The 26560-nt window shown below is 42.2% G+C and overlaps 1 protein-coding gene across 1 annotated transcript in view; it reads left to right on the top strand.

Annotated features, from left to right (window-relative positions):
- Positions 1 to 26560, top strand: part of SLC10A7 (solute carrier family 10 member 7) — a 168316-nt gene that overhangs the window by 52320 nt on the left and 89436 nt on the right. The window contains exon 5 of the mRNA XM_056855521.1: positions 244 to 282. Within this exon, the coding sequence (XP_056711499.1) occupies positions 244 to 282 (39 nt within the window). The remainder of the gene's footprint in view (positions 1 to 243; positions 283 to 26560) is intronic.

The following is a 26560-nucleotide window of genomic DNA, read 5'->3' as shown; positions in this document are numbered from 1 at the left end:
TATTTGTGTAGACCTTTAAAAAAAAAAAACAGTATTCACTCTAGGAGTGTCTTTAGTTTGTGTTGCATGTTTAGTTGTGTGTTCCTTTTTTATAGCCTCCTTGTGTTAGATTAGTAATCTGGAGTATGTCTCAGATTATAGGCTCTGAGAGCTCTTTTAAGTGGTGGCAATATCTAGAAGAGCATAAGAAGGAGCAAGAGCATTCTGTGTAACGTGCTTCTTTCTGTCTTTTTCCTTCTTTAGGCTGCTGCTATTTTTAACTCTGCATTTGGAAGCTTTTTGGTAAGTAATATGTGTGTGGGGGGTTGTATTCTGCTTAATGCAGCATTGTTTAATATTTTTATTGCCACTGATTATTTATTAAAGGGAAATCAGTGACTCCGTTTTATCTCCCCCATTGTTAATTACATACCCAAGCCTTCTATTTCTTTTCAGCATCTCCTGCTCCCCAGGAAATTAGTACATGAATAATCTCTGATCAATATAATGTAATGATGCTTAAGTATATGCTAATAGTCTCCTTAATGAGGTGACAGTCCATTATTATTTAGATGTTGGGGGGGACTAGTGTCAATATATTGATTTTTTTTTTCTAATGAGGTCTATCACACAATCATTATTTTCTATCATGGGGCCACGGGTTTTGAAACGAACATGTGGCCCAGATGATGAGAGAGCCGGTGCTAATTAATTCAGTGACGTATCATTTGATTGGCATATTTCACAGTCGGACAAGAAGTGTGTTCCACGTCTCTGGGGAGAGTATTGGAATAAGTAAAAATGAGCAAGCAGCCAAAGCTTCTCAAAGTATCCTATTTATGTTTACATGCTTGAACTTCAGTGCTGAGCAGAATATGCTATCAAGTACACAGAAAGAAGACTGTAGTTATTTTCCATATTTTTATATATTGAGCAAATTAAGCATCCTGGCCGCTTAAGGCACACTTTCCATTGTCCTGCATCTTTCTAATTGCTCATTTTAAGCGTGGCCCACATGAAGATTGCTGTTGTTTATTATGAATGCTTGCCAATAGAGAAAAAGTGCTGCGATATATGACATTAAACTAGATATTTTGAAACGCCCTCGTATATTTCAGTGTGCTTTAATGTAACTGTTTTCACGAATATAGCTTGAACTCAAAACAGATTAAGGTTGTTCCGATTCAGACACCTTTATTGGCACAGTGGATTAAGGTTGTTGTTTTTCAACTATTTTTATATCTGGGATGTGGGGCCTGTGTTCATTTGCTTACTGATGAGTAAAACGCAGCGAGACAGAGTTGCTGTAGCAGAGAACCGTTATGTTCCCCATTGCTCCCCACACCACACCTCCAAGCATCCATAGGAAACTGTACCTGCATAGGTTGGACAGAAGTGCCATCACAGCATTGCTCCATGATTTTAACACAGGGCAGCTCTATGTAGGCTGCAAAGGTCAATTTCCATCTGTCTTCGAGCCCTGTATCATCCATGTGAACAAAGCTGTATTACGTTAGCTAAAAAGATAAAATTTGTTTTAGGATGGATTTTGTTTGATGCTGAAGATGTAATATTATATTTACAATTATTTATTTGTTAGATATTTGAGTGCGGAAATGAATTTTTCTACTTGGCCAGCTTTCCTGTCATTATGCACTTGCATAAGCTGTTTGCCGGTCCTTTAATGAAGATACCGGTAATTTTTTTGCCCAGCAAGTGTCTCAAGTGGTGGTATGCCTTCTTTACTCTTACGGTCTATGTTATGACTAAGGGTGTGCTCATCAATATGCCAAACTGAAAAAAACCTGAAAAATACCTTTTCGGTATTTTGGGGGGTGTTTTTTTACCAGTATAAAAATGGCTGCAATTGAAGGGAGCCGAAAAGCGGGCTGCTTTGGTCCCGCTGCCATATTTAACTCCCTCCCTCAATTACCTGCTGCTGGCTGGCGTCACTGCAGGTTCTGGGAGCCAGTGGAATTACGATTGTGCTGACACAGGGGAGGGGGGAGTTAAGTGCCAGCCTGCAGCCCGGGGCTTAGAAGAAGAGTTGGTTTTTATATGCCGAATTTCTCTACCGCTTAAGGCAGAATCAAACTGGCTTACAATCACCTTCCCATCTCTTCCCCACAACAGACACCCTGTGAGGTAGGTGAGGCTGAGAGAGCATGACTTGCCCAAGCTGGCTTCGTGTGTAGGAGTGTGGAAACGAATCCAGTTCACCAGATTAGCTTCCTCCACTCATGTGGAGGAGTGGAGAATCAAACCCGGTTCTCCAGATCAGACTTCACCGCTCTAAACCACGCTCTTAACCACTACACCACTCTTAGCTCTCCCTCTCTTACATCCTTCATGATCAGAGCACGCAGGGGACCGGATCTAAGTGCCAGGCTGCAGCCCTGGGCTTAGCTCCTTCTCCCCTGCATCCTCCATGATCACGGAGGATGCAGGGGGTGGGATCTAAGCACAGGGCTGTAGATCCACGCTGCCCACCTTCTCCAGACTCTGAAGAAGGGGGGCAGTGCAGATCTGAAAGAAATCTGTGCTGCTGGTTTTCTCTGGAGAACAGGGAGGTGCAGATCCCGTTTTTTGGGTTCAGATATTTTATTAACCTGAACATTTTTGGAAAATCTGGGTTTTCCGGATATATATTTTTCAAATCTGGGTTTAATACCCCCCCCCCAAATTGGTGTACACTCATAGTAATGACTAGTGTCCCAAGAAAGGGTATTGCATATGGGGATTTATTTATTGGTTTGGTTTGGTTTTGTCATATGGTAATAATTCTGTTGTCACTTAGGACAACACTTAGGACCCCTGTAAGTGCTTTTTAAATATGAGACTAGAAGATCTGGAAGACCAAACTCAGAATAGCATTTTATACTTGCCCTGTTAGGGAAGGGGCTGAGGTCTGGGGAATATGGATGGGGGTTGCCTAGCTGAAAATAAGTATCTTCCTGCTATTAAACTATATTAGCATTTGACTGTATGAGGGCAAATGCACATGTCAGGCTTTAAAAATAGCTCTCAATCTCTGTTTGGAAATAAATTTCTGTAGATTTGCAGGCAGAAATATTTTCCTATTTATAGCCAGATTAATAAATCATAGGTCTAATTAAAAACATGGTGTGTTAAAGAACTAATTGTTACAGAAAACCTTTTTATGTAGCTAGTCTTAAAATAACTAATGAAAGATGAATTCAATTTACATAAATTGGAAGCCAAGAGAATATTTTAGAATTATGCCACAGAGAATTGTTCTAAGTTAAGAAGTTAATATAATTATCTCCTTCCTTCATTTAAAAAGTTGAAGTTTAGAGTAATTGTTGAACATAAATGATTTGAATTTTCCTTATGAAGGTGATTTAATAAAGTTTGATAGCATTGTGAGGTGGTTGCTTATCAGGAATAGTTGTGGTGCTTAGGCTACAAACTCATGTTTTATTTTAGGGCAATATGCTCTGAGAGCAAAGCTAGAGGTTGTTCTTATTTTAGTTTCCATTTTAATTGGAATTGTATGTCCCTTTCCCCCATCCTTACACAAAATACCCTGTTAATAAAAATGTATGGAATTCTTATCTACTCAGTTTTAGGGAGGCACAATGCTTTTATACAGCCTGACAGGACTTATGCAGCAAGTAAATGCATTAAGCGTAGTGTCCATTTTTCTTGCAAATTTGTGACATAGATTTAATTATGGGAATGACCAACTTACAAATCTAATTTCCATTGGCTGAGCCAAGTTTTTTATATTTTAATAATGATGGATTTTTTAGCAATGATTTCATTACTATTTAAAGAAATTCCGTGGTGTGGAACTAACCAATTGACTGGCTTTTTATTTTATTACGTTGCACCAGATGCTGTGCATTTCCCCCCCGCCCTGTTAATTGTTCTGCACTTTAAGATACTGTGCAGAAAACTAAGGGGGAGTACCCCCGTATGTATCCTTTTTCTTTCCCATTTTATCTGTAATCTGCTTTCGTCTTATTATTTTACATGGTTGAGTTAAGTGTGTTCACTACTAATGCTGAATTATAAATCAGTCCATCTAATAGTGAGCTAGCTGGCTGCTGCGCAGATGATGAAAGCAGAAGCATCCGGCCACCTGCAGCAAGATAGAGATCCTTACATAATCAGGACAGTCCCCAGGTATGCTAACAAATTCCTGCCCTCCCCCCACCCCTGGAGTTCCTTGCAGGCCTTCAATTCGTTGGTACTATTTATAAAATCTAGCTGCTGTTTCTTCCTGGTGTGCATGCATATTTAGACACTCCAGTTCTACTTTGACTGTCAGAAATTGTGCAAAACTAAAACTGCTTCTGTATTCAGATTCTTCTGATTTAGAGATATGGTAGGGTATTCTTCCTCTTTAACAACACTTGGGGAAAAATTTCCTCTTCAAAAAGTGATATTGATATCATCATCATCATCCACTAGTAGTGACATGTGAGGAGTCTGTGGGGAGGGGGCATCCCATCCCCCCATCTTTGCTTCCTTCCCTCTCCATTGCTTCTCTGTCAGTTTCACCCCGCTCTTTCTCTCCCATCTCTTCTCTGAGAACCTTCTCTCTCTGCCCCTCCACCACTCGTTTTCAGCACCCTCCCCCAACTGACCCCCATCCTCTGGCTAGGTCAGGGCTTTGGTTGCTGCTGTGCTTGGCTGTTCTGTGGTTGCCCTTTCTGGCCCTGCCTTGACCTCCTCTTGGGCTACTGGGGCTACCCTTCTCAGGGCTGCCCTTGCTGTGAGAGCTGCATTGGCAGGTCCCCAAGAAGCCACTAAGTTGGCAGCAAAGATGGAAGGGGCTGCCTTGAGGCTGACATTGTTTTGTGAGTTATCTGTGTATTAACAAATGTTATTATTTTGGAGGGAATTAGACCCCCAGAATATAGAGTTTCAGATTTTTCTGCAAGCCTGGGGCATCTCCCAAGTTTGCAGAACTATGTGTTTTCTGTCAATGTGGCCCTGATCTGTCAATTTAAGTATCTGCAGGTGGGCCCATATTTGACTGACTATCTATCTATCTATCGTAACTCACTCACTCACATATGCTAGAAAAGAGAACCGGCTTCTATGGCAGTGAATTATCTGATGAATTAGTTCAGAAGCATCAAGGTGGAAAAGGCCTTATGTAGTCCAGCCACTCCTTAGTGCAGGAAAACCAAAATTTCTGTGTTTTATTCTTGAACTCCATTGAGGATAGTCTGTGCAAGCACCGGGTCATTCCTGACCCATGGGGTGAAGTCACATCCCAACGTTTCCAAGGCAGACTTTGTTTGCGGGGTGGTTTGCCAGTGCCTTCCCCAGTCATCTTCCCTTTACCCCCAGCAAGCTGGGTACTCATTTCACCGACATCGGAAGGATGGAAGGCTGAGTCAACCTTGAGCCGGCTACCTGAAACTGACTTCCGTCGGGATCAAACTCAGGTTGTGAGCAGAGCTTTTGACTGCAATACTGCAGCTTAACACTCTGCGCCTTAAATCTATTATACGTAGATGTTTCCGATCTAGAAGTTCCAAAACTGCTGAGCTACCACTGCCAAGAAACTTATTTCATGTTTGGACAGATCTTGCCTCATGGACTGAAGCGGGTCATGCTGTTCAGATGACATGCTCTTAGAATGTATCACTTACTGAGAAGTGAAGTTATCTTATTCAGCCAGTCATCGAGTAAGCAGGACTTAACAACTTTACCTACTTTTAAAAAGCAAGTCTTTTTATTGAAATACTTCTAGTAAAATATGTGTAAATGCAGATTATCAAGTCTTTAACACTTCTATAAAAACTCTTGTCAAAGTACAATGTATGTATTTACAATGTATGAAGTAAAAGCAAGCAAGTCTTACATACTATTCAGTTTCAAAATCTAACTTCTAAAATATAACAGTCAAATTATTCTGATTCAGTTCAAAATATCTAATTCATAAAGTCTAGAGTAATGTATTTAAGCCATACATACCAGTCAGCCTTTTCTTGAGAGCCTTTGGAAGGGTCTGATTCTCTGGGCTTACTGTGGCTGTATTTATACTGTTTCAGACTCATTAAGAGTGTTGATTTTACCATCAGGAGGGATATCTTCCTCCCCACTTTCAGATAACATGAGCAGTGCAATGATGTCTTAGTTGCAGCTGTTCAGGTTATTAGCTTCTCCCCTTGACCAAATATGGGCTTCCTTTCCTTTCAGTCTATTTTGCTTAAAGTATAAACAATCATTTCTGAGCTCCATGATCACTCCATATACTCAATTTTCATACCATTCTCATCTTCAGTACAATACGCATTAAATGAGACTATTTAGAAATCTACAATACAATATATAACTATATAAATCATAAAACACAATTATTGCTCACATTGTAACATGTAACCATCTGGTCAGTAGGAAACATAGCCTTCAGCAAGGTTATAGAAAGCAAGAAGCTTACTGCACTTATAGCCTTGAGGTCTTTGAATAGACCTTCTCAAGGTTTGAGGATAGCAGGACTTTTCTGCTCTTGAGATATGAGCAGCTGGCAGCTGAATCAGGAAGGGTAATTTCAGATACACCTTTCTGGCAGATAGTGAAGGATGACTCTGTTCTTCTCAGACCTTGAGAGAATTCAGTCAGCCTGTTCTAAGGACATTTGCATTTTGCAAGCTGTTGCCAGGCTCTTCATTACACAAACCTCTGCAGTTTGCGGTTCAGTTTGTATGTTGTGTTCAAGCTCTACATGGAATTAATTCTGCACATGTACACAAAATACCATAATTATGTCAGAGACCTAATGTCAGAGACAATGGAGCCAAACCATTGGACTTTACCCGCCATTTTAATTGATGTGGGGACAGCAGGGAAAATTCACAGGGGTTCCTAAAGTGGGCCCGAGTTACATAAGACTTCAAAGGTGGTCACCAGCACTTTCAACTGTGCTTGGCAGCTAGCGTGCTGCTAGTAACAGTCGCTAGCCCTTTTTTGGCCATCTATTCAGTTCTGTCTCATAGGGACAAAATAGTAAGAGACAGATGAGCAACTGCATATGGGGTTTTGAGAACTGTGCTCTCTTCTTAGAGATGCCTAAAATTGCTTTCTCATTTTTACTGTGTTCATCATCCTCTACAATCCTTTGAGAAAGCTGTTAGAATTCCCTTTTGTAAGATGAGGATTTGAGGTTGAAAGATATACTTCTCCAGGTTTATATGTTCCTAATAAAGCCTGAACTCTCCCTAGAAGCTAAAACGACTAACCTGAGGTTATCATATTTTGATCACATCACGAGAAGACAAGACCCACTGGAAAAGACAATAATGCTAGGAAAAGTTGAAGGCATCAGAAAAAGAGGAAGACCCAACAAGAGATGGATTGACTCAATGAAAAATAGTTGGTTTTTATACCCCAATTTTCTCTACCTTTAAGGGGTCTGAAACCAGCTTATAATTGTCTTCCCTTCCACTCCCCACTACTTCCCTTCCACTTCTACTACCTTGTGAGGTAGGTGGGGCTGAGAGAGTTCGGAGAGAACTGTGACTAGCCCAAGGTTACCCAGCAGGCTTCATGTGTAGGAGTGGGGAAACCAATCCAGTTCACCAGATTAGAATCTGCCACTGATATGGAGGGGTGGGGAATCAAACCCAGTTCTCCAGGTTAGAGTCCACTGCTCTTAACCACTACACCATGTTGCCTCAAGCCACGGCCTTCACTTTGCAAGACCTGAGTGAGGCTGTTAATGACAGAACGTTTTGGAGGTCGTTAATTCATAGGGTCACAGTAAGTCAGAAGCAAATTGACAGAACATAATATACAACCTGACCACTCGATCATGCTGGTTAAGGCACTGGTAGGAAACAGGGATATGTAGAAGGAAAACGGTGAAAATCCAAGTGCTGTCATTGGCAGGATCATTTGCTCCTCCTGTTCTGTAATTCTCAAAATTGCTTTACGAGCATCGCCACCGATGTCAATATGGCTAATCCAGAACACGTGGCTCAAGGATCGCAGCTTCTCTTTCCGGCTTGCTGCTTCATTTCAACGACCAGCTTCTGCTGGCTTTTGATGCCCATGGACAAGCCCGTTCAAATAAAGATTCCTTGCGACATCACCCAGCCATCAGACATCTCTCTCTTTAGGCTGAGATAGTGCATATTACTATAGCAACAAGTAATTCCGTGGTATGCACTAATGAGGCCTTCGTGCACTTACAGAGTATTTGAAGTCGTCCTCCTTTTGGCCTCCTGCCTACCAATACACCTGAGGCATGTGCTTAATGGCCCATTAAGGTACACCCTGTTGTGCATTATTGTTTAATTGCACTGTAGTTTGCTTTTTTTTTTTTTTTTGTATATTTTTTGGGCTTTTTTTAAACTACTGTTAGTGGTCTTCCATGTTTGGAAGACAAAGCATTACATATGATTAGGAGATCAATAGTAAAATTATACTTTTAAGCAAATTTTAATAAAATGGGATTTCAGATTTTATGGAACTCTTTCAGAATATGATCAATAGCCATGTGATTTATTTAGTATCCTTGTAAAGCTAAATAATTGTCTGCTGTTGTGCATTTTTTACATTTGCTGGACAATGTAAGGATGAAAGAAGATTTATAGATAACTGCATTTCACAGCTGACTGATGCCAGTGTTAGAAATGCAGATTATGTGTATTGACCAAAGACTGTACAAATTTGAAATGAAAATGCCACTGGTCTGCTTTGCAGTGCTCCGCACATGTGATGTCTCAAATAACTGAATTATTAATTTTATTGTGCAAAATCATTCCGCTGGTTTTTTTTTTGGGGGGGGGGATGCCTTTTGCTTGTTTGTTTCCCCCCATCCTTTTTTCCCTCTTGACAATAGGGAAGCCCTGTTTGCTTTATTATTATATTTTAACTTTTGCTCCAAGTAATGCTCTGCAATTTATAGAAAATGTTAGAATGGTCTTATGTTGGCTGGAATCCACAGAATATGTGTGGGCAGAGGGCAGTAGATTTTTATTTTGTTGGGAATATTTATGCATGCACTCAGTTGTGGCAGGGTTCGTATGGGGACTGGATTCACCATTGGAAGTGACCACTTTATTATCAGATTATGGCAGTAGTCTTCAACCATAGATCGGGGCCTTCAGGTGGATCACTGAGCCTGATGTATTGGGTCATTCACCCCTCTAGAACTCCATACTTTTTTGACTATTTTGGGGAAGAACCTGCTGATAGTGCACATGCACAGACAGTAATGTTGTGGCACCCACTCTCTCTTTAGGTTGAGATGGTTTTACACATGCTGAGAGCAGCAGCAGGTTCATGAGGCCATTCCATTCAACAAGAACAGAGGATTATTCCATTGAACCCTGGTTTGTTTCTCAGTATGGTATATATGGTTGCCAGCCTTCTGGCAGTGGCAGGGGATTCACTGCTTCTCATTTCCCACTGTTGCTCTGTGTTCATACCCTGTAGGAACATTTTTAGGAAAAATATTGAGATAACATACTGGGAGTTGTTGTCTTGGGTTATACAAGCTGTTTCCTTCTGCCCAGTTGTTACCTCAAAGGGTGGCTCTAGTATTACCATCCTGTGATGTGGATGGTGAGATTATAAAATATCCAAGCACCCCCACTGAATATCAAGGCTGTGTGCATTTTACTTGTTTATTTGCATCCAAACCAGTATTCTAGCTACTGCACCATGCTAACCCACAACGTATTCTTGTAATGCTGTGAATGTGAAAGACATCATCAATTCTATGACATGCAGATTTACAAGTTACAAACATTTGCCACAAGTGGGGTTGCAAACCTATATTAATAATTGTGGGTTGAAATCTAGTGCATCTGAGCAAAGTACTGTATGCAGTCTGAAACTCAAAGGAAAGGCGCTTGTGGTTTAGTTTACTGTGCCAGAAGAAAACTATGTTTATATGATATGGCAGAACAGCTCTCACAGAGTTCAAAGAAAGAAACAACCAAGTTATCAAATTGAATGCTGTGCTCAGAAGGTAGCAAAGTCCTGTGTGCATGTTGAGTCCTTTTGTGATCTGGATTGAGCAGGAACAAAGGGCAGAAGTAACTAATTTAAGGCTGCTAATCTATCATTTTCTCTGCAATTCACATGTAAATGGATGAAGCCAGGTACAAGTTTTGGAAATCCTAGCCAAAGAAAAGTGAAAGGGAGGATACCTGTGTAATCTGGGTGAAAGGCTACGGCAGAGGCTATGGAGCGGGTTTTAGAAACATCTCTGGAATGAATGTCTTTATCAGGTGGTTTGCCTATGACAATGAGTTCTGATGCTCCTAATCCCTGTTGTGAGATTTACCAGGATTTGGAATATTCTAGAATCAGCACCCCATGCTCTGAAATAGTATTTTAGTCTCTCTTTTGGATACACTGAATAACTGGTGTAAATAATACTCAGCAATGGCTGTTTTCCTCCTCTTTTTTGCTATTATTTGTGCATCATCCTTGCTCCTACATTTGCAGGATTATGGAGGCCTTGTTCATATGTTACTTGGAATAGTGTGAGTGACATCATCTCAGATATGTTGTACCTCATTCTGGGTAACATCTACCTAACCTCACAATCTGTTTCCGCCACTTAGGTAAAAGAAGATATTATTGGAAGCAGTGTTAAAGCAGCCACAGAGATTGGTTACCATCACTACAGAAAATGTATTAATGGGGTCCTACTAGAATTGCCAATTTCCAGGTAGGGCCTGGAGATGTCCTGGAATTACAACTGATATCCAGTCTATAGAGTTCAGTTCCTCTGGAGAAAATGGTGTCTTCTGAGGGTGGGCTCTATGGCATTATACCCAAACAAAATGCCTCCCCTCCCTAAACCCTGCCCTCCACATGTTCTACTCCCAAATCTCCAGGAATTTCCTAACTCAGAGTTGGCAATCATAGGCTCTACACTCTGCCTGTATGCTACCATGCTGAATAACATCATTATGGTTGCTAGAACAGTTTGTTCCTTTTGTGTGATTTTTTGTAAGAGCAGTCAGATCTTAAATATAAATTCAGTTTTACCTATTCTTTTCACAGCAGCTGCATTACTTATCTTATTCTAAACTTTAGAACTTGTGAAGTGAGTTTCTGTACAATGAACAGAAAGTGAAAATTATGTCATACGAGTAAAAACATATAAATACTCATTTGTATAGAATTGAGTAGACTTGGACATGGAAGATGTATGTTTTCTGAACGGGACACGCTCCCTGCTGTCTATCACCAAAAGGAGCCTGGGGAGAGGAATTTTAACTCCGAGAATATATACTCCATGGTGCACATTCTCGAAGCCTAACTCCCTCTCTATTCTGATCCTTTGGATGATAAAGGGGCAGCAACCCCATTTTACTGTTGGACTAGTCAGTGATACTTACTAAGTAAGATCACAAAAAATCAAGCAAATGTTGCTGGCCAGTCTTCCAGAACTTCCCTCCGTTGACCAACTAAAGGAGGGAGTCTTGGAGGTATTAATAACTCTTGTGGTGCCTTCAGAGACAATAGATGAATACAGAATTCCATTGCCTTCACACTTTATGTGAATGGGATCTTCATTGCTCCAGAGGAACTGAACCATTTCTCCTCCTGTAGCAACAGCTTTTAACCAATGTTATTTGAAAGCAAATGTTCCTCACCTTTTTTGAGCACCTTTACAAAAAAAAGGAGTTTCTGGAAATAGATTGCTTTCTTTACATTGGCCTTGGTCAACTGGAGCAAGCCTACTGCCCCAGGCATCTCATTATTTCAATCACGTACGAATATGAATACGAAGCCTTTATTGGCATTAGTTATACAACATCTATATAAACATGATAAAAACAATTTAGAATCATCTCCATAAAATTGACACTAAAACTGGTTTAAATACATTAGAAGTTACTCACTTCACAGCCCTAAAATTACCTCATGAGTTGCACAAGCTTTCACGCACTTTAATTGCCCTCAGTAAAAATCTTCCCACCACATCAATTATTAGTGGATCCTGCGCGTTCATAAGGATGGAGGCCTTAATGCTTACAGGTAGCCAGTCTTTGTCCGCGAAGATTGGGTCTATTAATTGGAAACGACCTCTAGCATACACAGAGGACAGTTGATTAAAACGTGGGAGACTGTTTCAATTTTACCATCCCGACTCTAACATTCTATTTGATATTTACACTAAAAAAGACCTGTTTGAGACTTCTGAACAGAAATCTTAGGCGCAAGGACTTCAAGAGGAATGATATGTATCAGCTGCAGGTCCATGTCCTATTAAGGTTCCTTCTAGAGAGGAAGTTGGCGGGCAGGTGGAGCCTTCTTCCTCCTTAAAGGAGGTGCCCTCGGTAATCTCCAACTCCATCTCTGAGGTTCCTGAAATAGGAGAGATTATGGCACCATTTATTTCATCAGGAGGAATCGAAATAGAGAGGAAAGAGGAGAGCTCTGGAAGAATTCAGGTTTCAAATCCAACAGTATGACTAAAAGAACATACCATCGGGGGGCGGGGACGACGACTGTCAGATGGAACTCTAAATGTACTCGCCCGGAAAGTAGCTGGTTGGTTCCGCTGCCTCTCAGACAGCTCACATATCCCTTTCTATTGTAAAAACTATGACATAATTGCTGGCCATAACTGGCCTAAAATTAAGATACTGTCATGGAATATTGCTGGCTGGAAGAACAAGGCCATTGATCCAGAACTCATTAGCTATATCAGTGATTTTGATCTCATTTTATTACAGGAAACCTGGGCTCCAAACGACATTCATATAAAGGGCTTTGAGGTACTCTCTCTTCCAGCACACAGATCTAATCCTAAAGGGCTCTTCAAAGCTGGGCTAACCTTTCTTTGCTCCTATTTCAAGCAATTAATTGGAACATCTGGAGAAAGTTGTCACATCTCTGGAAAAAATTATTTCATGAGATGCTTTTGTTTGTTTTTCTATGGATGAAATCTGGTCTAAGTGCAGGCAAGCAGACTAGAATTAACACCCCTCTTGCTGCCCAGAAAAAGCCTGTTGTTCAATGGCTGATCGATGAGAGAACGTTGAAGAGGCTAGCACCGTGTCTCAGGACCTCTTGGCATGCAGGATAACCTTCTTATGGTTGTGTCACTCAGCGAATCCCTGTTCTCCCAATATACTACCCCCATCTCTAGGTAGAACTTGTATACTGTCCTCAGTTGCTAGGGTCATTTCCCAACGGCATGTGGGAAGTAAGCATGCATGGGCCTCAGATAGTCTTGGGGAGGAGAAGTGGGGTCATTCCCATCTTCCAGCCTTTTTTTATTTATTTAAGGGTCACCAGTCTCTTCTACTCTGCAAAATTTCATACTTGTCATCTCTGGCAGACACTTCACTAAAGTAAAATAGTGATGTGAGGGAGAGTCAAACTGAATTGCTTATGTTTAATGTAACATCTAAATGCAGATATTTTTCTTAGATTCCTAGTTAAGTATGACAATGTTAATTATGGTAACTGTGATTTTAATGAATTTGCCCTTTTAAAGTTTGTGGCATCTTAAAGTGCTTACAAATTAAAATTAGAATTTTATAATGTATAGCATCTTTAAAGGTTGCTTAATTGCTATATTACTACAACCAGCTCATTTTTTTTAGTTCTTTTTGTAGAATGCAGATTTCTGTTAGAAAACTGACTCTGTATTTAGGATCTAACCACATGTTATGCACAGTTGCATGCAAGAAAGCCCCAGCAGCTACTTCTAAGAGAAAGTAGCTTCAGGAGGTAGCGAAATGGAATGGAGAAGTAGCGAATCCCTTCCCCACCTTTTCTGACTGCTTCACTTTCTCATCATCTCTGTTTGGGGTCCCATACGCATATTCAACAAACAACATTTTTCCTGTCCTTTCTGATCACAGGAGTTGTGATCTCCTCGTGTATCCTATTGCATGGCTCACCTTTGGTTCTCTACATAAGGACAGTCCACGGAGGTGAACTATATGAACTAGTAAAGCTCAGCATGTAGATGAGTATTCCATCTTTTAAAAAATAAAAAATAAATTGTTGTCTACTACTTTCTCAGACCATTAGGGGTTGGATCCAGGACATCTGTGTCTGTGTGTGGTTGTACTCTTTGGTACTTACCAACACCTATTGGATATCTCTCCCAAGTTTTGTGTGGGGAATTGGTGGAAATCAGTGCAACCCTTGTATATGAATACCAGCATGACTACGACTACCACTTCTCCTTCTTCTTCTTCTTTTTTTTTTACAAAAATAAAGCACTGGTTGGATCCTGTGACTCTCTTTCACCAAGCCTTCCTACTACAGAGAAAGACTTCTTTCAACAGAGAGACCCTTCTCCATCAGAGGAGGCCTTTCTCCATTAGAAAAAAAAGTCATTCTTCATTGGAGAAAGTCTGTCTCCCTTGAAGGAAGACTTAGCAGAAGAGAGTCATAGGATCCTACCCAATAAACACTAAAAATACCAACAACAAAACAGATGCTTTTCTGCTGTAAGATGCAACAGTGCAATGTTTAGCACTGATTATTCAAATATTCGTGCAAAGTAGAGGCAGGCTTGTTAATAACTTTTGAATTAGTTTTTCTGTTTGAGTGCCTTCCTGAGATAAAATAACGTAAGTATTGGTGGTCCGCTAATTGTCTGATTGAATGAAGAGGGATGATTTTATTGTTTGGCTAAATTTCATCACCATAGAAGGCTGAAAACGAAGCAAAGATTGTGAAGAGATTTAGAATATCTCTTCATCTGTTCACTATTTAAATACAAATGGATAATACTGAAGTAATAATGTTTTCCAGAGTAAGTATTGGGTGTGCTTTCCCCAACTTGTATCCCCTTTAATTACAATATGGGCGTCATTACCTTTTGAACGTAGGATGAGCATGGAGAAGAGGAGAAGGGAAGAAAGTTAATATAGTGCCTTCTACAAAGTCAGACCACTGGGCTATCTAGCTTTGTATTGTCTGTTCTGACTGAGAGTGGCTCTCAAAGGTGTCAATCACAGAATGGTCTTTCATATTGCCTATTACTTGATCTCCCTTAAGGGGATGTCAGAGATTGAACCTGGGACTTTTTGCAAGCAAACTCTGTGCTCTACCATTGAACGATGGCCTTGGCTCTTCCAGGTTGCTGCAGCACTAGCCCACTTTTCCTCTAAGGTCAAGAAGAGACTGGAAGACCTTTTCATGGTAAGGGTGTTCCGTAGAATGAGGCATTGTCCCATAGCTCTAGTTCTGTGCATCCTGGAGATGAGCTCGGCAAATCATTGTGGCGTGGCTATCAGTTTTGCTCCAAGCTAAGCATAGGGTGGGGATGAAGGCAAGCTGAAGAGCTCCATAGGGAAATGGTGGGAGAGGAACTCCCTCCCTCTCTTCCTCTCTTCTCCATAGGGAGCAAATGGGGGGAAAGGTTCATTCCACCTTGCTGTCTGCTTGTTTTGCTTCACAAAGTTCAATGGGAGTGATCTCTCTCTCTCTCTCTCTCTCTCTCTCTCTCTCTCTCTCTCTCTCTCTCTCTCTCTCTCTCTCTCTCTCTCTCTCTCTCTCTCTCTCTCTATATATATATATATAAATGTGTGTGTGAAAAATTTGAAGCAAGCTACTGCTCACGACCTGAGTTCGATCCCGACGGAAGTTGGTTTCAGGTAGCCGACTCAGCCTTCCATCCTTCCGAGGTCGGTAAATTGAGTACCCAGCTTGCTGGGGGTAAAGGGAAGATGACTGGGGAAGGCACTGGCAAACCACCCCATTAAAAAGTCTGCCTTGTAAACGTCGGGATGTGATGTCACCCCATGCGTCAGGAATGACCCGGTCCTTGCACAGGGGACCTTTACTTGATATTAAAAGAAGGTTTCTATCAAATTTTATAAATCAATAAGCTTTCAGTGTCTTGTTTCATTAATGGAACATAAGATTTCTACAAATTGAACATTAAAAATTAGTGGCAATATGCAGGATTCAGCAGTGGCACACCAAAGTTGCCTTCTCCTTGGTTTTATCTTTTTTATCTGTTTGTAATCATTGGCTGCCCAGGTTTTTTTTGGGGGGGGGGACCCCCTGCCTGAGGATCCTTTTGGGGATCCTTTTATGGGAAAATCTGCCTGAATATGTAGATCAAACCTCTGATTTTCTTCCCCACACAAGTGATGCACATTGTACAAGTGTGTTTTATCTGGAAAGCTTGCATTTTAATGCTGACCTTCTAGTTTTTCGTGCTAATTCAGTGTACCCCATGCGATAATGACTGCTTGAGTATTAGCTATTCCCATCAATAAAGCCATCACTGTTTTCACCATATTATGGTCATCATTTCTCTCAAACTTGCTTTAAGAGCCTTGGTACTTTGTCAGACAATCTTTTGGTTGCTATTTATGTGTCATCCTCTCAATCCAAGTATGCAATCTAAGCCTTTAGATATAATTGGAGAGAGATAGCAGAGGGAAGGTTTTGTCCTTTATGCTTGAGCTTTGCCAGAGTAAATCTGAACTGGAAACTGGGTCTCATTGACAGACATATCTAGTACATACATATCATGCCAAACACGCACGCACACACACCTCTGTTCCAAAGGTGTTGCTACTCTCTGTTGGCTCAGGATACTGGCTCAAACTGAAGACTTGTGTGGTGTATACAACAGTAGCAGCAGTCGTTTTTGGTATAGCCCTTTAAATATGCAAATATTTTACAATCTTCATATTATTCTGTTTTTTGGCCTTTAAATTCCATCAGTGTTAACCTCATTTTCCCTTCTTTTGGGGGGGAAATGTGTGTGTCATGCCATGCAATAAGGGCAGAGGCATAGGATTTGGTGCACAATTTATGCACTTGGACATAATGGCTTTCACTTTTGAGATGTGTGGATGCAATAACTTGTATGCCACTTTCTCATGAAATGATAGCACCGGATCACCTGTTTTAGATAAATTTCTTACCCTGCTGCAGGTACAATATGAAGGGAGAGGAAACCTCTGTGTCAAACGTTTACCTTAACTCAAGATTCACAATAATTTTGGCTTTAAAAATGCACAGTGTGAAAAAGATATTTGTGTATAATTATTAAAGTGCAAATATTTTATTACCAGTTTGTAAACAGATTTGTTAGGTACATGTCTGGTATTTTGGTAGTGAAACCCCTCATCCTCCCTTTGTTGTGCTATTTTCATTATTTTACATTCTATTTATTATGGTGTTTACATTAGATGGTGTCGTACAGCCAGGACTTGAGCTATCCAATCGGATTGCCTTCTTCTCTCATCACATTTTATGATGTCTATATAATCACTGAAATTGCTCGTTTGTGGAAAAGCATGAGACCCAGAGACTGAGAGTGTATACCCGGAGAGACAGTGGTCCTTTTTTAGCATGATTTAAATAGCAATATGTGCTTAAACCCCGGGATTTATTTATTTTTTAATGCTCAAGAGGTTTTATTGTGTAAACTACAAAAACATCTTCTTAAAAACCGTAAGTTGAGGAAAGATAATGTTTTCCCTGCATCATGATGAATGTAGCAATTGTGCGCATATGCTAGAATAGATCATATTGAACATCCCCTGAGCTCCGTTTGCAGACAAGTTGTAGCTCCACCAAGACAAAATTCCCACAAGATGCTGAATTATTAATGCTTTGGAATCTGCAGGATTCAGCAGATACGCTCAGAATTATTGATGGTAAACTTTATCCCTTTTATTTCTGAGATGCATAATGAAATCGGGAGCCCATCAAGAAACTGCAGATAGCATTTAGGCTAATTTTTTTGTAGGTGCCAATTGGTTTTTTTTGCTCTACCACATGTAAATACAATATTTCTCTTTCATGATGGAGGGGAGGAGACTGATTTGGCACTAATTTATAAAGCCTTCCAGCGTTCTCTGTGCGCTGCATCCTGTGAGGGCATGATGCTCTAATTACACTTGCTCTGCATAATGAGAGCTTAATGACAATTACTGATTATAGTTAGGGTTGTTCAGGGATTCCCCCTCCCCATCTTGAGCTGAATATTGACTTTCTCAGAAGAAGACTTTATCCGCGGTGTACAGTATGGGTACGCTCAACTGAGGGATGTTTCTGTGCACACCCCATTCACTGAGACACAACCAGAGAGCAGAAAAAGAAGCCTTGATGAATGGAAGCCCACATTAGTCCCCACAAACCTATCTGGTGATCAGGCACGGCGACTCATCTTGGTTTGTATCTTGGGTTTCATCATCTGGCACATAAGCTGTCCTAGCAAGCAGTTTCAGATTCTCCCGAGGTTACTATAAAAGAAAAGGGTATGTGTGAATCTCTGTGATCTCTTGGTAAAGCTAATGTCAGGGCAGGGAATAAGCACTTGCAGGGGAGGATACTGTCTCCCATCCACCAGTTCCCCCTAGCCAATTCCCCCTCCCTGGCTGCTTTTAATCTAATTCAGTTTCCATCCTGGCTATGAAACTATAAGCCCGGGTATGGGAAAATTAGGGGAGGAAGCACTTTCAAGAAAGAATAGGAGGGGGGGCATGGGAGGGGCCCTTCCCCTTACAATCCCCCCCCCTGTATTTCTGTTTATTTTGACAATTGCATGTTTGGGAACAAGGGATTGACAAGACAACAGCACCTAGCTGTGCTCTAAGATACTAGTTTGTGGGGTTTTTTAAGAATAAAGTTTAAATAAAATAAACTGGTGCTTTTGAACATAACTCACTTCACAAATCTGCACGTGATTTGAAGCTCTAATTAAATACAAAGGTGTGACTCAAAAGCAGCCTTATTAGTCTAGGAGCTGAAGAGTTGTGAAACAAAACCTGGTATTTACTAATTGCTGCAATTGTAGTAATTAAGTTCCTTTTCTGCTTCCCAGAATGCACGCTGTGTCTACTCTAACTGTGTGTGTGTTATTGCTCCTCATGTACCTTTTCATTATGAACAGAACTGTTAAACCAGTTGAAAATATTGTGCTTCACCCAGTTTAGCTTTCAGTTATGTAATAACGGATGCATTCATCCTAGGGCTTTTACTGTGAGGAGGCAGCAGGGAGCATTCATTCACTCATGCTAGGAAAATTGATCATGTTGGGTGGCAGGATCGCCTGAACTTGTGAGGTTTCTAGTGCCATAAATAGCCTGTTCCCTTGATGGGCTCTTAATATTGTTATGCAGTTCGGAAATTGGGGATAATGTTTCCCACACATACTTCTGATTAAACTGTATTGTACCTAGAACCCTCCAATTATGGGTCAATTAGTAAAATATATACAAGGCATCTGCTTGACGAATTCGCCTGTTGGCTTAATCAAGGGGACATTTTAGCAATAGAACAGGCAGGGTTTAGGGAAAGGAGGTCTACAATAGACCACTGCCTTACCTTGCGACATCTTATAGAGAAATACCTTGCAATGGGATAGTCAACACTATGTGCAGCATTCATAGATTTCAAGGCAGCTTTTAATTCAATATCTAGACCCCTACTCTAGGCCAAGCTTGAAACCTCAAATGTAGATAGAAGGCTCCTGATTTTGATGGAAGCCCTTCATGAACAGACGGCATTGAGAGTTAGGTGTACCAGAGGAGGGCATCTCACTGACCCTATAAATACCCACAGAGGATTAGACAGGGATGTCTTCTTTCTCCTATGCTTTTCACCTACTATATAAACAATCTGGTTAGCTCTCTTAACGCACCAGAATTTCATCTGCCTAAGCTGGCGAACAGGCGTATCTATGTATTGCTTTATGCGGACGATGATGTACTCTTAACCAGGAGCCCAGTGGGGCTAAGGAGAGCCAAGCTGTAGCAAAAAACCTGTATGCTCTACAAACACCTTATGCTTCAACCTTTATCCCCAAAGGTGATCTGGCAGGTAGGGCTGTCAAAAAAAAAAAATTCGGTACAGTTCGGATTCGGCCGAATTTGGCCCTTGTGGGTTCGGTACGTGCCGAAGTCCGAACTCCCCCACTTCGGATCCGTTCAATTCGGCGGGAATTCAAAGTTCGGGGAAAAATTCGGCCGAATAAAGCCATTAAAAACACAACCGCGCCTTTCCGCGGCTCTGGGGGGGGCATTTTTGGGCTTAGAGGTCCCAAACTTTCAGCAGAGCTTCAAAGGACGTATATTGAAAGACTCCCCAAGTTTTGTAAAGATTGGGTCAGGGGGGGCTGAGATATGGGCCCTGAAAGGGGTCCCCCCCACCCTTAATGTGGATCTCTCCGCAGAGCTTGCCGCCCACGCACAAAGCTCCCGGCCCGACAAACAGCTGATGAGAGCAAGGGCGGGGCAGGTGCTAAGAACTTTGCAAAGCAACACAACTGCAGAGCAACCCCTTTGCAAATATGCAAAGGGCGGGGCAGGTGTGAAGAATTTTGCAAAACAATACAACTGCAAAGCAACACAAGCACGCAATGCAAAACCTTTGCAACAGTGCATAGCAACACCTGACACCTGGGAGTTTGCATACCATGGAAAGGGACAGAGGCAGCTAGCTATGCATAATGAGCAGGAGGGGGTGGAATGTCTCTGTGAGGGTCTCTGTCTTTGTGTCTCTGCTTTCCATCACCTGCGGCATTATCAGTGAACTCGTAAAAGCAGTTCACACCTTCTGGTCTCAGGCGCCAGACCTGATGGCCCATGTATCTTCCCCCCCGCTGTTTTCCTGCCAGTACTCCCTCAGGCCGGTGCGGCCTTGGAAGTGTGATAGCCGCACCAGACTTCCTGGGATCCGTCTGATGTTTTGTATTATGCCAAGCTTGTAACTTCCCATAACAATAAGTGTGAACCCCAGTGCCCCAGTGCCCTGGAGTCAATATATTCTGTAAACCCGTATAGCCCCTCACTTGCAACTTTCTACCTGTGCCTGTCTCATCTCCTGAAGGCTTCAATAAATCTATTGTTTCTGTATCAACGTCTGAGCAACTGATTTGGAGAAGCAAACTCAGAGAGGGGGATCTCTCACAGTCTCCTTTTGCATTGGACTTGGGACCAGGCAGATGCATTCTTTAAGTCACCATTTGAAAACCAGTTTTGAGCAAGCATCAATAACCTAACTGATCTTATGAATGAGGAAAAACCTGAAGAATAAAAATGAAGCCCCCCCTCAAACCAGGGAGAGAGAGACTGGAGGGGGAACACACACCCCAGGCAGAACCGGCAAAAGCCCCCTTTGGCTTCCCCCCCCACCCACAGAAACTGCTCCCTCCCCACACACACACACAGACTCTGCTTTCCCCCCCACACACACACAGAAAAGAAAAAATATAGATTAAAGCCCCCAAAGGGGTCTTACTGTGGCTGTCTTCTGTTCCAGCAGGAGGGGCTGGGAGGCTGGGTAATCCAATATGATTCCATTTGTATCCAATATAAGATCCATATGTATGCATCTCTCGAGGGTGATCCATTCATCCCAATAGGGGAAAGGGGAAAGCCCATATCTCGGGGGGCCCTGACCCAATGTTTACAAAACTTGGGTGGTCTCTTAAAAAGCCTTGACTGAAGCTCCGCCGAAAGTCTGGGATCGGCACACCCAAAAATGCGCCCCCTGCAGCCATGGAAAGAGAAAAGGGGGGGAGCCAATATTTCAGCCCCCACTGAACCCATCTTTACAAAACTTGGGTGGTCTCTTAAGAGGGATTCTCTGAAGCTATGACAAAAGTTTGGGGGCTGAACCCCCAAAAAAGCGCCCCCTGCAGCCACGAAAATTGAAAAGGGGGGAGAGGAAAAAGGGGTGGAGCCCATATCTCGGGGGGCCCTGACCCAATGTTTACAAAACTTGGGGGGTATCTTAAGAAGCCTAGTCTGATGCTCCGCTGAAAGTTTGGGGTCGGCACACCCAAAAATGCGCCCTCTGCAGCCATGGAAAGAAAAAAGGGGGGGAGCCCATATCTCGGGACCCCCTGACCCAATGTTTACAAAACTTGGGTGGTCTCTTAAAAAAACCTGTCTGAATATCCCCTGAAAGTTTGGGGTCAGTACCCCAAAAAATGCGCCCCCTGCAGCCACGGAAAGGAGCGAATGTGCATAAGCACCCCCTCACACACACATGAGGATTTCCCTCTCTCTCTCTCTTTCCCCGGCCGGCCGCACATCAGCTGATTCCTCCAGCACTCAATCCTGACTGATTGGCCAGAAGAAGACCCAGATTGGCCACCGATTGGCCAGGGGAGGAGAATGCTGCTTACTGACGGTTATGCTGCTTACTGACGGCCGAATTGGCCGAATTTATTCGCCGAACTCCCGAACTCGCTGAATTCGGCCCCCCCGGTTGCCCGCCAGTTTTGAGTTCGGATCCGTCCGAACTAAAAACCGCCGAATCAAGGGAAATTCGGCTGATTTTCAGTTCGGGCCGAACCGAATTGACAGCCCTACTGGCAGGTTTGACTAGCCCCTACAATGTCGGGCTAACTGAACCCTAGGATTGCCCCTCTTCATTTGTTGATGAATTAGAAGAGCCATGGCACCTGAACTGTAAAGGAGATCAGATCACTCTTGATCAAACTTGGGACCCAGACACTGGGACAATCATGAAAACTTGGGAGCGACCCTAAAATCTTGAAGGATGATCTGCATAACTGCCTTAAGTTCCATGGTGTGATATCCACTACAGTTGAAGCCTCTTCTAAAGCTCATGAATACTTGGTCTTCCCAGCAAAGTTATTGCATTTCCAAAATCAGGTGACTGGCATTCTTTCTTCTTCCTAAGGTTTTAGCAGCTTCCGATTCAGACAGGAAAACAGAGAATGTATTGGAAATGTTTCTTTGCTTAGTTTAAATAAAGGTCATTATATTATAACGATTTCACGGCACAGTTCCCAGCTTTATTATAAAATATGTGTGTTACCAAGTAAATGCTTAGGATGGATCCTGTTCCATAAACTATAGCAGACTGGTGTTAACACTGAGGTTATTGCTTTGATGTTGTAGGTGGATACATCAGCGCAAGTGATTAGAGTCAGGCTCTTGTTATGTAACTATAGTGTTCATTTATTTTTGTTTTACTGCATTTTATGCTGGAGAGTCTCATGGCCATAAACGTAATGTTCTTCGACCACTAACACAGCCATGACACATTTATTTATGGAATGGGCACTTTCTTTAGTCATGATTCTGTCCTGGACAGCTCTATGGGTTCTGACTATTTCTCAGCATCCAAAGAGTTCTATTATTACAGTGGATGTAAAATTCTGCTCAGTAATAAAGCTGTTTGTCTTCCTTTTACAGAGAGATGGAGAGTGCCTCAACTGTAAAATGGAAAATATTCCACTAGCAAATCAGTAACTCTGAAGTGTATAATCCGGCAAGAGCTTAGGGCCATTCCTCAAGCTATAGGGACTTGGTTATCCCGTAGCCATCAGCAGCACATTTTGATTCATTACATCATAGTGCTTTGGTTTTTGCACAGCCTTAGAAAGAGTAGTGTCCATTAAGATGTCTTAACTCTATAGGAAAGAGATGCGGTAGAATGAGGCAGTGGATCAGTGGAAAACATACAATTGCCTGTAGAGGTGATATTTTTCAAATAAAGGTCTTACAAATAAAAGTTTCAGAATCCAGATTGATATTACATTTTTTTTAAAAAAGTTGCTTATTCAAGCCATTGATTTTAGCTTAGCATGCTGTTTTGTTTGCATTTTTTTTATTTGATTTCTTTAATTCACTTTTGAAAATAACACTTTTGTGAGATCACTGGGAGTCATTGTAAATGAAACTTCTTGCCTTATGGGGTAGTGGTCTGTCTCTCAGATTACATCCCCCCCATACTTTGTGTCTTCTAGCTTGCTTTTTCTTCCCTTGAATTTTATAGCCTTCATGTGCTATAGACACAAAAGCTTGCGTTCTATGGTAAATTTCTGCAATTGGAAGGGGGGGTTAACTGATTCTTCCTTCCTGCCACAGACCTTCAACTCATCTTTTGTGCTGTTCCAAGGGGGAAGGTGCCCTGTCCCTCTCGAGCAGCATTTCTGAGAGCATTTCAGGCTGCGGTGGGAGTGGGAAGGCAGGAAGTGACGCGACTTGATTCAGCGAGTCACATGTTGTGGCCCCCAGGCAGCTCTGGAGGGGGAGGCGGGTCTCGCGGAAAGGGCGAAGTCTCGGTTTCGCCCTTGCACGCGAGCTCCACCATGTTCCTGTGGCCTGAGGGCTACGAGGGGCGACTCGAGAGAGGGACATTGGGAGGCTGCTGGCACCCCGGCGCCCCTCCCCGCGCCTATTTAAGGGGGCGCCGCCCAGCCGCTGGCCTTTTTCACTGCTGGGCACCAAGGAGACCTACCCGCCATCCCTTCAGTTTCTGTCTTTACACTCTTTTCCGTCACAGCTGTGGGCGGTTTGGCATGGGGACTGATCCAGCTGGGAAGAGGTGCTTTTCCTTCCCGTTTTGGGGGATCCCCATAAGGGATCCTGGGAGGTAACACATCATTGTTGCCCAGCTCGGGAGCTGGCTTTGGGTGCCCCACTCCCAGGTAGCGCTGGTCTCACACAGAGATCTGTGTCCTGGCGGGGTCACTTTAGCACTACTCCGGTGCTGTCACAATCACGTGGTTTGGGCCGTTTATTGATGCTTTTGATCATTGGACAACAAGGTGGTTTTCCGATCCCTGGATCCGTCCCCATGTTCCTCCAATGCTCCATCTGTTGTAATCAATAAAGCTGTGTCCATTTAATTTCCAAAAAAGTATGTTGTATGAGTCTTATTTGGTTTAACCTTCACCTTGGGAGCCTTTTGCCCGTGGGACCACAAGTAGCATTCTGTTGATAGGAATTCCATCAGTGAAGTTTTTACACAGGATCCAAGCCCATGTACAAATCTCACAGCAAAATTTAATTCATTTTTAAAGTTGTGGGCATATTTAAAAAAGCCTCCAAGGTGGCTAACGAATTTAAACATTCTATTAAAATTATGCAGCATGGTCTTTGTCTACATTTAGATGGAAGCAATCAACTAAAACTACCAGCACCGTCTCCATCCCATAGCCTGGTCTGAAACCAAAGTGAGAAGGGTCCAGAGCATATGAGTGATCCAAGAAAGCCTGGAGGTGGTCTGCTGCTGCTTTCTCACTCACCTTTCCCAGGAAGGGTGGATTAGAGACAGGACAACCATTGGCCACATCTCTTTTCTGTAGGGATGATTCTTTAGTAGTGGATGGAAAACTGCCTCTTTGAGTGGCTAAGGGAAGGTGACCTGAGTCAGTGACTGATATGTGATGGGCATTAATGACTCATTGAGCAAACTATGGTTTGCTGCAAAAGTAGAAGTTGTGAGCCTGAGGATCCCTCAGGCTTGTTCCTATAGAAGCAAATCTATGTGAGCCATGGCATTGAGCTGAAAGTGCAGGCAATTATGTGGCTTTCCATGCTCAGAAAAACATGGTGTGATTATCATGAAGCAACTGAATTTAAAGATTGATTGTAATTGGTTTTGTCTTTCCTGTTTGGATGGAAAAGTAAAATATTAACTAAATATGGCAAGTTGAGGAGCAAGATTTCTCCCAAGCACTGTTCAAGTGCATTTCTTCATCCTGGCTTTTTACATTCAATATTGGTCTGGCCTTTATGTTAAAAATGAAAAAGTATGAGAACTATTCTGAATTAGGCTAAAGGTCCAGTTACGAAATTGCAAGAAAGTGGCCATGCTGGAGACTACCATATTGTAAGGGAAAGCAAGTGGGGGATGAGTTTACCTGTACTGGCTTTCCTCCATGTATCAAAGTATAAGTCTCAGCTGTGATAACGATTGGTAATCCTTACTTATCTGCCATGAATTTGTCTACTTCGTTTGAAAGCCCTCAGTGAACACATGCTGCCTTATACTGAATCAGACCCTTGGTCCATTCAAGTCAGTATTGTCTGCTCAGACCAGCAGCAGTTTTCCAGGATCTCAGTCAGAGGTCTTTCACATCACCTACTTGCCTAGCCCCTTTAACTGGAGATGCCAGGGATTGAACCTGGGGCCTTCTGCATGCCAAGCAGATGCTCTACCACTGAGCCACAGCTCCTACCCTAATGGCTATCACTGTATGCTGTCATTATCATCTTAAAGCCACTTGTGCATGTTCTCATCTTGTCACCAGCCTCTGCTGCTCCATTTCTCTGTTTCCTTTTGGTGCTTTTTAAGCTTTCCACCACATCAGTGGGGTGCAATATGTATATATGTTTCTGGCTAAAATTTTGAAGGAACAATGGACGTAAGGGAGTTACATTAATAGTTTGAGCATACCTGAAAAGGTCATCTTTCTCCCCCTTTTTTGCATTTGCTCTGCACAGGGTATAACATAGCAACAAAGTGAGATGAATCCTGATTTGACCTTAAGTGCCTTGCCATTCAGTTGAGTGGTTTTCCTGTAGGAATAAAAGCTGACACTGCTTTGCCTGAGTTCCTTCAATCAATATTAGCGTGGGACAATATACATTATACAGATATGAAATAAAAGCATCCCTGTTGATACAGATGGATAGGCAGACATATTTCTGGCTCAGATCTTAAAAGGTTATGGCAAAGAGCAGACTGGATGGGACTGAAGAATTTTCATCACTGGTGAGTTTATAGACATTCAGGCATTAATTCCTACATTTTAGAGTGTTTTAGATGGGCTTGGACTTTAGTACTGCCACCAAAGAAGGGCTTGTTTCTTAGACTTTTAGAATGTGTTTCTGGAAATTATGAAATCTGTGGCTGTAAATCTAAGTTAGCA

This window comes from Euleptes europaea, chromosome 9 (genome assembly GCF_029931775.1).
Source record: "Euleptes europaea isolate rEulEur1 chromosome 9, rEulEur1.hap1, whole genome shotgun sequence".
Classification (NCBI taxonomy): Eukaryota; Metazoa; Chordata; class Lepidosauria; order Squamata; family Sphaerodactylidae; genus Euleptes; species Euleptes europaea.
Note: the sequence above shows the minus strand (reverse complement) of the source record. Positions and strands in the feature narration are given on the sequence as shown.